Source organism: Amphiura filiformis, chromosome 7, assembly GCF_039555335.1.
Source record: "Amphiura filiformis chromosome 7, Afil_fr2py, whole genome shotgun sequence".
Taxonomy (NCBI): Eukaryota; Metazoa; Echinodermata; class Ophiuroidea; order Amphilepidida; family Amphiuridae; genus Amphiura; species Amphiura filiformis.
Genome location: NC_092634.1, coordinates 57,543,009 through 57,555,667, shown reverse-complemented (window position 1 = coordinate 57,555,667; position 12,659 = coordinate 57,543,009). Strand labels below are relative to the sequence as shown.

The 12,659-nt window shown below is 40.2% G+C and overlaps 1 protein-coding gene across 1 annotated transcript in view; it reads right to left on the bottom strand.

Moving 5' to 3' along the window:
• LOC140157379 (calsyntenin-1-like) overlaps window positions 1-12,659 on the bottom strand; it is a 258,270-nt gene that overhangs the window by 15,120 nt on the left and 230,491 nt on the right. The window contains exons 8-11 of the mRNA XM_072180555.1: window positions 10,983-11,096; window positions 4,443-4,633; window positions 3,761-3,873; window positions 501-709 (exon numbers count right to left, since the gene is read on the bottom strand). Coding sequence (XP_072036656.1) covers window positions 501-709; window positions 3,761-3,873; window positions 4,443-4,633; window positions 10,983-11,096 — 627 coding nt within the window. The remainder of the gene's footprint in view (window positions 1-500; window positions 710-3,760; window positions 3,874-4,442; window positions 4,634-10,982; window positions 11,097-12,659) is intronic.

The following is a 12,659-nucleotide window of genomic DNA, read 5'->3' as shown; positions in this document are numbered from 1 at the left end:
ACACTGGTAAACTTAAGTTTGTGCTTTGTTTGCGGGTAGTGTTTTGTGCCGCTAACACCTTGTTTACGCACACAAACCTTTGTAATGCATCAACTTAGCAACACAATCGTGTATAAGATATGCCACAGAATTAATACATTTGTTTCTGTATGCTGCCAAATACCCTAAATTAATTGATTTTTATATGTTTTCCTATAAAGATCACACAGCCGGATAACAGAGAGATCAGTATCATGAAAAGGGGTCCAGATAACGGAGGTTGGAATGTAGTCATTTCAGTGATTTTAGATTGCAATGCATGAAAGTTAGCATTTGTTTCAAAATTATATCCAGACATGAGAGTATATTTCAATGAAAAAACAGGAAATTCTGGAAAAAAAGGAAAAAGGGCGTAAAATATGGCAAAAATGCTGAAAGGAAATAAAAATGCTGAAATTTGGGCACAATTCCTACAAAATTTTCATGCCCGACTATCTGAGGTATACAAGCTGATGACTTACCTTTGATGAATTCATCCTCTTCTTCTTCCATCTCCTGTGACATAAGGCTTACCACGGTCACCCCAGTGAATGGCAGGATACCGGCCTGGAGATTATCCACGGTACGCGCTATGTGCTGAGGACCTGAGATGGTTATGGTGGGCTCTACTGGTTGCAATACCATGATGTAGGCATTGACATCTGGGATGGGCAGTGACTCCCCATCACAGCTGTAGGAATGAAGAAAATAAGTGGCAAAGTTTAGAATTGTATGCTGCACCATTTAGTCAGCAAGTTTTTACAAAGTAGTTTGATATCCCACCTACCTGTGTGCACCAGCAATCACAGACCTTGTGTATTGCTATCCAAATGAGGATGTCTGAAATCAGTTTTTAATCAACATACCAAGGATAAATTGGCAGATTTTGTGTGTGTGTGTGTATAGCTGTGTATGATGCCCAAGTACGCAATATTGTCATGGAGGTATAAGTGTGTTATGCACCTGACCGGGATGTCCTCTTTTGGTCTATATGCTAGCGCACTCGCCTTTTAATCCTAAGATCATGGGTTCAAGACCAGAAGTGGCTTGAGAAGGCGTAGGATACTTCCGTGTGGCTCATCGTTTAAGTGAGCGATTTGTGACAATATAACCACCGTCTGTACTTCTATGCCAACTAGACGATGTACCGCTCAAATGCATTATAGACCTCCTCAAACCAAGACTGGAACCCACTTGCAGGGAGATCCATGGTCTAAATGAGAAAAGCTCGTGAATGGAAATCCCCTACAATTTCTTCCCAGAAAAACATTGTATTGATACTGTTATGGGGACCCCTAAAAATGAGTGAGGACCCCTGGAATGTGAGAGGCAAGGGTCCAGTGGACCCTTTGATTTATATCAAGGCCTGATTCCCACTCTATTCACACAAATCAGCAAAGTGTTCATTTCATTTCTAGGCAAGTAATATCTATTTCAACGACATCATCACAGTTACAGAAGACCGACCGACCACCTGTAATACGATACTCCCAGGTACTATTATAACAGCCAGCAATACTATGAAATTGATACTATTAAAACATACAAGTTAAACAATGACAATTAGCTGGCAAACTCTTTCTAAAAGGTCACTCTCATATATTCACCATTATCTTTGTCAAATGCATATATTTGTACTAACATGGTACATTTAAAATTGTCAATCAAGGTTTGCTTGATATTTTTGGGCCAGATTTGATCAATATTTTTTTCAGTTAGAAGTTAAAATCATATTGCACTGAATATTGAGGCAGATGTCATATGAATAATGGTAAAAATTAGTGTTCCTGTTTCTGTTTCAGTTACGATGCGGTGGGGGAGGGAGAGAAGAAGCCAACTTTAAATACACAGAAACTCAGTTTCCTAAACATTTAGGATAAAGGAGTGCATGTTTGGGGTGAAGATCACTTGTAATTTGAACAGGTCATTTGAATGTCAAGTTGAAGTCCAGATGCTAGCTTCTCCCCATGTTTGATGTAGAACATTTTTCTACTTGAGTGGGTTTATACCGTAAAAACTCGATAGTCAGCATATGTGCTTACTATCGAAGCGCTTTTAAAACATGCAAACATGAAGAGCCCCATCCACAAAAGTGTTAAGGGTTTTGAGCAAATCATTGATACACATAGTTATATACGAACAAGTAAACCTGCAAATGTGTGCCTAAACTCCATTAGCTCAGTTGGTAAAGCGCCAGACTTTGGTACAATTTCATGTTTTCAAAAGCACTCGATAGTAAGCACATGTGCTAACTATCGAGTTTTTACGGTATATCAGTTATAAGAGAGCACAACGGCATGACTTCATAATCGTCAGGTAGCTTGTGGCTGTAGGTATGACACCAACATGTGCACTTTGGTTAAGGCGCTTTACCTCACTTGCATCTCTACACTCAGGTGTAATGAGGAGCTGTTAGGGGACAGTTACAATCTGAGTGCTGAGAGGAGCTGTGCTACGGTTGCACCCATGTTGTAGAGAAATGATTCTGATGCATCTCAGTGGCAGTGCAACAAATAAATTGTTGAAGTGTGCACAACTCAGCAACATTTATATCATTCTTATTTATACTGAACAAGTAATAACTTTATGATATAATTTCATTTTTTGTATTGGGTGTACTATTTTTAGTCCCAATTTTTGATAAGTCTATATTTATTAGCGCACAATGTAAAGATTATTGTTCCACATTTATGAAGACATCTTGCATAAACATTCTTCCAAATTGCATCAACTACCTTTTACAAATGTGTCAGTTTTTGCATTTTGTATGTGCTTAGTTTAGTCCAGAGTTTGATGTCTTTGAAAACTATCACCATCCTTCAGCAAATGGCATCTATCATACCATGGAATAAGTCAACAGAAACGAAATTATATTACTATAAACATTCTCAACATTCCAGGCATAGTTCATTCAACACACCCAAAAGTAGGCCACATACCCTCACACATCACTTCTAGGTACTACTGGTGATACATCCCCCAGAGGGTAAATTACTCTTTCATTCACATTTGATCTAGAGGTCAGTAACCTCACCCCTATAGATGCAAATGAATGCTTTGTGTATGGATGAGATCGGAAACCAAGCAGTCATCCCCTATGGGCCTCAGACGTGGCAGGATATTGCAACTTTGGAAGATGGTTGATGGAACATGCACCACTCATCTAATTATTCAACATGCTTGCATACATAACATATTCATGCGACACACCATACATTATGGTACATACATTACATTACTGACATACAGAGGACTCTACATGTCAGCATTATTGCTCTATTTTACATTTGGTTCTGACTGAATACAAAATTTGATATTATTCTGTTGTAGAATTATGTCTAAAATAGCGTACACCATAATAATAAATTTGTTTATCACGTTTCAGTTTTAAAATGAATTCCTGTCTCTTTTTATTTTGCAATGGAGAGAATTCATTTTTTCATTGATTTGATTTGAAAATTGTTCTTTTTTTATTTTCCCTAATATTATATTGAATGAAACAGCTCTCTGTAGTACTTGGAACAAAAATGTGTTGCCTGATACATTTAAAGTTTACTGTTATGAGCTTTCTATGTTACTTTATAATGTTCAACTGTTGGCATATGAGTTTCTTCTAGTTTTGACCAGTTTTTGCCGGTAAAAGCCTTGTCGGCAGAACCCGGACCCTGGGTTTGAGTGATCTGAAAACAAGCACAGCCAGTGAACTGACATGATTGAAGAATACAAGTAATTTTCTACTTACATAGCTGTTGTAGTAACAATAAGTGGTCTCTGTCCTGGTGTAGGGAATGTCCTTGAGTTGACATATCCAACTTTCTGTACTACTTTAGACAGCTTCCCTCCAACCAAATCACCCTGTAAATGCAAAGCAAATATCATTATTGGTAAACAGGATTACAATTGGATGTTTCATAGTGAAATATGCTATTCCATTTGAAATTTATTTCCCCCTATGGAAGACATGACCCACACAGGAAGTGTAGGTTTCAAATGGAGTCACCCATTCAGGTAACAAAATTTGAAATTCATACACTCTGTATGGAAAATTGAGGTCATGTCTTCCATAGGGGTGTATGGATTTCAACTGGAATAGCCCTATGCATGTGATGCACACAAGAGTTTCTTCCAATAATCATATAGCTTGTTCATTTCTTGAACTCTTTAATATATTGACAACTCGCAAAATCGGCAATGCATTCAACATAATGATTGATTTGATGTTGTTGCTCCTATGAATTAATCTAAAGCTGGCACCAATATTCATTTGATAAAAAGTTTTTCAGTGAAAGTTTTTCATTATCATCTTTTTTCACTGTGTATTACACCTCATTCACTAAATGTTTGGTCTTAAATCCACAGCCAATCAACAAACTGAAAGAGAAATTTGAACTAAAAAAAATAACATTGTTGCCATCTCGTCTTACCTCCAGAGTGAGTTCTGTACGAGATGGATTGAATTGCGCCACCTTGACTGGGAGATCGCCGACCTGGAAGGAGAGACCTTCTTTGCACCCATACATACATGTAATCACCTCATGGTTCTCTATCTTACCAACCAAGATGCTAAGACCTGCCAAATAACCACTGAAGTGATCTATGTACAGGTTATCACCACCTGAAATCACAAAGAAAATAAAAAGTCTTTTAACATTTTGAATAAATAAAAAAAGCCTGCCAAATTGTCAATGAAGTCATCTATGGGATGTATATCTAAATAATTTGGGGGAAAAAACAAAGCAGATACAATTTCAACAGATAACAGTGGTGTAGCCAGGGGGACAAAGGGGCAGCTGCTCCCTTGTGAGAAGTCTTTCCCCCCTCTTGCCCCCCTGTGGGATTCTGGCCACCCTGATATGTAAAATGTTTTAGCCCTTTTGTACTTTCCCCCCTCCCCTTGCCCGCCCTCTGAAAAAGTGCTGGCTACGCCACTGCCACAACGGCAATTGAAAAGACACAGCAGCACACTCAGCCAATCTTTACCAAATAATTTGGGGAAATGTTGAAGATTGGATGAACCATGACCTTGGGAGTGTATTTTGATATTGATTATAAAAGTATTTGATTTGGCCGGATTTATAATTATTTTAAAAATATCATACTCCTTTTGGCAAAGCACTATAGATGTAGAGTTGAGGAAAACTCCTTGAATTTCAGTGTTTTAAAAGAATGGATTGAAATAATGGCAGATGAGAAATGGCAAACAAAATTCCCATACCAAAAGATGGGGAGATTTGGTTTAAATCTGCTTCGATATCTCATTTGCATAAAGATATTGATATGAATCTGTGTTGATTGTGGTGGAGTATGGTGGACAACACACCACAGGGCGGACATGGGATGCAGCAGAGTGAGCAGATATTGATATGAATCTATCTTGATTGTGGTGGAGTATGGTGGAGTTTGGTGGACAACACACCACAGGGCGGACATGGGATGCAGCAGAGTGAGCAGATATTGATATGAATCTATCTTGATTGTGGTGGAGTATGGTGGAGTTTGGTGGACAACACACCACAGGGCGGACATGGGATGCAGCAGAGTGAGCAGATATTGATATGAATCTATCTTGATTGTGGTGGAGTATGGTGGAGTTTGGTGGACAACACACCACAGGGCGGACATGGGATGCAGCAGAGTGAGCAGATATTGATATGAATCTATCTTGATTGTGGTGGAGTATGGTGGAGTTTGGTGGACAACACACCACAGGGCGGACATGGGATGCAGCAGAGTGAGCAGATATTGATATGAATCTATCTTGATTGTGGTGGAGTATGGTGGAGTTTGGTGGACAACACACCACAGGGCGGACATGGGATGCAGCAGAGTGAGCAGATATTGATATGAATCTGTCTTGATTGTGGTGGAGTATGGTGGAGTTTGGTGGACAACACACCACAGGGCGGACATGGGATGCAGCAGAGTGAGCAGATATTGATATGAATCTATCTTGATTGTGGTGGAGTATGGTGGAGTTTGGTGGACAACACACCACAGGGCGGACATGGGATGCAGCAGAGTGAGCAGATATTGATATGAATCTATCTTGATTGTGGTGGAGTATGGTGGAGTTTGGTGGACAACACACCACAGAGGCGGACATGGGATGCAGCAGAGTGAGCAGATATTGATATGAATCTATCTTGATTGTGGTGGAGTATGGTGGAGTTTGGTGGACAACACACCACAGGGCGGACATGGGATGCAGCAGAGTGAGCAGATATTGATATGAATCTGTCTTGATTGTGGTGGAGTATGGTGGAGTTTGGTGGACAACACACCACAGGGCGGACATGGGATGCAGCAGAGTGAGCAGATATTGATATGAATCTATCTTGATTGTGGTGGAGTATGGTGGAGTTTGGTGGACAACACACCACAGGGCGGACATGGGATGCAGCAGAGTGAGCAGATATTGATATGAATCTATCTTGATTGTGGTGGAGTATGGTGGAGTTTGGTGGACAACACACCACAGGGCGGACATGGGATGCAGCAGAGTGAGCAGATATTGATATGAATCTATCTTGATTGTGGTGGAGTATGGTGGAGTTTGGTGGACAACACACCACAGGGCGGACATGGGATGCAGCAGAGTGAGCAGATATTGATATGAATCTATCTTGATTGTGGTGGAGTATGGTGGAGTTTGGTGGACAACACACCACAGGGCGGACATGGGATGCAGCAGAGTGAGCAGATATTGATATGAATCTGTCTTGATTGTGGTGGAGTATGGTGGAGTTTGGTGGACAACACACCACAGGGCGGACATGGGATGCAGCAGAGTGAGCAGATATTGATATGAATCTGTCTTAATTGTGGTGGAGTATGGTGGAGTTTGGTGGACAACACACCACAGGGCGGACATGGGATGCAGCAGAGTGAGCAGATATTGATATGAATCTGTCTTAATTGTGGTGGAGTATGGTGGAGTTTGGTGGACAACACACCACAGGGCGGACATGGGATGCAGCAGAGTGAGCAGATATTGATATGAATCTATCTTGATTGTGGTGGAGTATGGTGGAGTTTGGTGGACAACACACCACAGGGCGGACATGGGATGCAGCAGAGTGAGCAGATATTGATATGAATCTATCTTGATTGTGGTGGAGTATGGTGGAGTTTGGTGGACAACACACCACAGGGCGGACATGGGATGCAGCAGAGTGAGCAGATATTGATATGAATCTATCTTGATTGTGGTGGAGTATGGTGGAGTTTGGTGGACAACACACCACAGGGCGGACATGGGATGCAGCAGAGTGAGCAGATATTGATATGAATCTATCTTGATTGTGGTGGAGTATGGTGGAGTTTGGTGGACAACACACCACAGGGCGGACATGGGATGCAGCAGAGTGAGCAGATATTGATATGAATCTGTGTTGATTGTGGTGGAGTATGGTGGAGTTTGGTGGACAACACACCACAGGGCGGACATGGGATGCAGCAGAGTGAGCAGATATTGATATGAATCTATCTTGATTGTGGTGGAGTATGGTGGAGTTTGGTGGACAACACACCACAGGGCGGACATGGGATGCAGCAGAGTGAGCAGATATTGATATGAATCTGTGTTGATTGTGGTGGAGATGGTGGAGTTTGGTGGATAACACACCACAGAGCGGACATGGGATGCAGCAGAGTGAGCAGATATTGATATGAATCTGTCTTGATTGTGGTGGAGATGGTGGAGTTTGGTGGATAACACACCACAGAGCGGACATGGGATGCAGCAGAGTGAGCAGATATTGATATGAATCTGTCTTGATTGTGGTGGAGATGGTGGAGTTTGGTGGACAACACACCACAGAGCGGACATGGGATGCAGCAGAGTGAGCAGATGCATTGAAAATGACACATGTTCAATAAATTGAATTTCTGACTGTGAAATGCCTATACATTTCTTACATAAAACCCTCTACTGTTCCTACATGATCACAACTTTTCAACATTGCCTCATAAACCCTTGTGAGATTAACTCGACCACACAGAATGGTGTGAATCAAACCTGTGGGGGTAATATCAGCCCGGAGACAGCTCGTTATAAAAGTAATTAAAGTATGGAAGCCGCCATTACCCTGCCATCGCGTAGGCCTGGAACACTACCGCGATTTCTACCGGCTATATCGCGTCCGTGCTCTGCGTTCAAGTAATGAAAAATCGCGGCTTGCTGCATCCACGGTTAGACTTTTTCAAGTCTGCTACAGTGCATTTTTTTTCAAATGTTGAACAGGTTTTTGAATACTTTTAATTATATTTTTTAACGCATCCATGAACCTAATTTATCAAATGCATTAAATCAACCAACAATCCCGCTATCCGGGCCAAGATTTATACAAGCAAAATACTGTTTCAATTCGCGCATACACGTAAGACTTAGCGATAGTCTATTCAGATATCGTTGTCAAGCTCGAGGTGATTGACCTCCAATGATTGACAGTTGGGAACGCGAACTATCTTGCGCTGATGCTGAACGCGCGTAGTCAAGGTAGCCGGGTTCTAAAGTGGGTGCTAAAACCTCAAATGGCGACCTCCATGCGTGTACCGGGGTGCTAAAGTGGAACCAAAACAACAGCAGGAATCGTGTGTTAAATCTACATAGGAAAAAAAAGGAGGGATCAGCGAAATTTACTGTCAGCCCTCTGGTAATATGAGTCTTCAGCTGTCACCTCTGCACCTGACACGGTAACACTAGAGAATGATTTAGGCTCTTATTGCTAAAGATTTTGGCACCTGATGAAGAGATGGATGTCTAGTTAGGATGCATCGGTGACGCCTCCGTAAGACATCCCCATTTACTGGCTACTGATAGCTTCTATTTTGAGATAGCAAATGTCGTATTTATGTGACGCTCACACAAATGAAGTTAAAGGAGGAAATAAGTTGTGAAGGTGCCCTCATAAACAGTCTGCCATTGGGCTATTCCAGTTGAAATACATACACCCTCTATGGAAGACATGACCTAAATCTTCCACATACTACGGGGTGTGAATTTCAGGGTGTGTGACTTTCAAAAATCCATTATCCATGTGTAGTTGCTATAGTCATACAATATCAAAGATGAGATGAGATAAGAAGTGTCCGGAATGTTAAGTGACCATATAGTCCTGTACATAACACTGGTATATCCATTATATTGGACTGTCATGAATGGGTGCCAAAATAGTATACTAGTAGTCACTAGGGCAAATCCTGAATTTACACAATAATTTCAAAAGTTCAATAAATTTTCAAGCCTTTTGAAATTATATTACCAACATGTCATTTCAATGGCTCAGCAACACAAAGCATTACTGCATGTATGATTACTTGAAACAGGCCCGAGTTCACTCAATACACAGTATATGCCATGTATGAGTACATCCAGTACATGCACCACGAGGCACTCATGCATGTCATAGTCATCAATCCTAAACACAGCATCTACAATGGAGAACCATCAATCTCCTATTGCAGTACTTATAATTTTAACCAAACTTCTCTCATTATTTACTGCATTGCTCCAATCAAACAAGTTTTGATATCAAATGAAGTACTTATGAAATGTAGGGTGGGTACATACAAGCTAGCTCAGATGGCCAATTAACACTGATTTTGTTTCAGCAGCAAATTATCCATGGGAACGCTCCATAAAATAATAGCTGCTGTGGCATTCTGTCACACGTAGGTGGACTATAACTCATCTATTCCTAGATTTTCACATTTTCGTAAGAAAATGCTGTTGAGATTTTATGTATTAGTTAAAGATTGTCATGAGTAGTATAGAATTATTGGGCTATGAATATGTGGCGACAAAACCCCTTCTCTGACAGTTCTTCAAAACACAAGTTGAACAGTACGCTCCAATTCTTTAAAACCTCTCTTTCTGGAGAAATATACCATTTGGATTTTTCGGCTAGAAGTTAAATAAAATGGTAAACATTTGTTATGTTTTGTTTTTTGTCTTAGCTGGGTGGCATTTGATGAACATCTTGCACATTTGGCCATTTGTTGTCAAAATTGATTGACTAATTCAACAAAATTGTACAATTTTGGACTCCGAGAGGTGGATTCCAATGCCAAATTGCAGTTGAGTGGTGGGCTTCAAAACTGTGTGGTGGGCTCTAGCTGCCGCCCACCACTGCCCACTGTAGCTACAATCCTGCATCTAATTTGTCTGAATTATAGTTCCAAAGACATTCATTTCCTGAAGATCAAATCCTCTCTAATCAAGAATGCAGTCCCCTAAATTTGGTCCTGTAAAGCACTTGATTGTCAAATTAGTATAAGGCAGCAAATATTCCTGCACACTCACAGCCATAGTATAAGTCACATAAGGCAGCAATTCCTGCACACTCACAGCCATTGTATAAGTCACATAAGGCAGCAATTCCTGCACACTCACAGCCATAGTATAAGTCACATAAGGCAGCAATTCCTGCACACTCACAGCCATAGTATAAGTCACATAAGGCAGCAATTCCTGCACACTCACAGCCATTGTATAAGTCACACAACCAGATGGCATTTCTTCTTCACCAGACAAATTGTGTTTAGTCAAGGAGAAGTCATGTTGTTGCTCCTAGGTAAACAGAGTATCAGTGCAAAGTGAATCCAACACCACAGTATGTTGGCTGTCTCACTCATTCATCATGTCAACCCAACCGTACTGGTTACATGTCACATTTCTATGTCCTACTTTGATTGCTGCTAAATTTGGCGGAAATCAGTGACCTTTGTTTTAAAATATCGTACATTCCATTAAGTGCTCAGGGCACTTTTGGTGCTATTATACTAAAAACACCATATTTGGTTCTAAAGTTCTGAAGTTTTGTGATGTCTCTTTTCTGATGTATTTTACTGTTTTTTTACTCCATATTTTTGCTTTTATCTCAATTTCAAATTTGCCATCTTTGCCCCCATGGGGGACCAGATCATGTCACAAATATCAAAGCTACAAAATGGTTGGCACCTACCTTCCCAGCATGCCCCTACTGTGAGTGTTGTAGGGTAGTTGCTATGGTGCAGTGGCCAGTCATCTGATATACGATTGGTTTGATGGAGAGCGCCATCAACATAGAGGATACGTGCTGAAAAAACAAATCACATAATCATGTTCACTATTCACCATTTTCACATTTTGTAAATCATTCTGTACATTTGATAACTTGCTCTGTGTATGTTGCACTGATTTTACACGTTATGATGCTTGCTTTAATGACCCATTGGCCATTTCATTAATATTTGGAAGACATGCAATTAGGCATCTTTGTATTATTGGCAAATGCATTTCTCTATCTAAACAGAGCATACTTATGGCTTAAAGGGGCATTGAGCAGTCAAGTTAGCTCAATCGTTAAGGCCTTCAATTATGGTGCGAGAGGTTGCGGGTTCGAACCCTGGCGGTGCCTAGTATGCTCTTGTGGAAAAATTGAGTTAGCTTGGAAATTCCCCTGGACAAGGAACTTACTGCTAATTTGTCTCGTTGTAACCCGTACGAAAGTCGGGGAGCTGATCCTGGTTGTGGAGGTTATTTGTGGAATGTCTAGGGTCTGCACTCTTGAAGCAGCAAAGTCCCTGAATTGTTGTTTAATGGTTTATAGAATGATGTTGGGCCATAGTGGTCAGCAACAACCTGTAAAGTGTGCTGAGGCTTTTGTGGATCAATGTCTAGGTGTTGTACCCAGCGTAGCGCACTATAAATCACTGCAATTTTTGTGTGTGCATCTTTTCATGTCCTACTGAGGCCTACCATTAAAAAAATCAATTATGTTTCCAAATTCCGAGTTGTATTGCTTCAGCGGTTTTGATATGAAAAGCAAGAATGTGTATAACAATACCCCATGGGATAGTACAAAGTTACGGTTGTGGTTACCACAATTAACCATATTTTTATCCATACAAAACAATTCTCTGTTGTAATATTTTACTGAGGTAATGAGGAAAATATAAGTTTTCTTCTGATACCAAAATACTCAATTTTGATGAAGAAAACCACATTTCCAGAATTTTCCTAAACTTTGCTAGTAATTTTTCAAATTTTGTATTCCTCACCAATTTTAAATAACTTTAGATGACTTTGAGTTACAATATAGAAGACAACCCTATTTTAGTAAAAACATCAGGAAAAGAGGTGTTATTGCAAACAAGCAACTTGTACAGAACTACATTACAACATATAGACAAACCTAATCATGTTGAGGTTGAGACACAACAAATAAATCACTACAATCACTCTCTCTCTCAATCATTTAATCAAATTCATGGAAACTTGAGTCCCAAATCCAGGTCTAGTTGTACGTGTTTTAGATGCACTTAAACAACGAGTACCCAGGGTTGGCCTAGGTTTAGCTGCAGCATCCAGCACAGCATTACATGGCTATGAGTCTAGGCTTAGGTGTGTGTAACCGGCCTATATCTCTCTATGTCATTATATAGATCAACAATTACAACTCAAACTATTGAAATTTTGTTATTTGGGGCCAACAAGTGTTTTCTTGCGGAAAGTAAAAGATTGAATGAAAGCTGTGTGGCTTACTTTGAAATTTCTGTTTCATGGAAAAAGTGATTGTTTTAAGGAAAACCAAAAGGTTTTGAATGTGTCATGTGCAATATTAGTTTCAGAAATAAAAATAAAACATTGACATCATTAT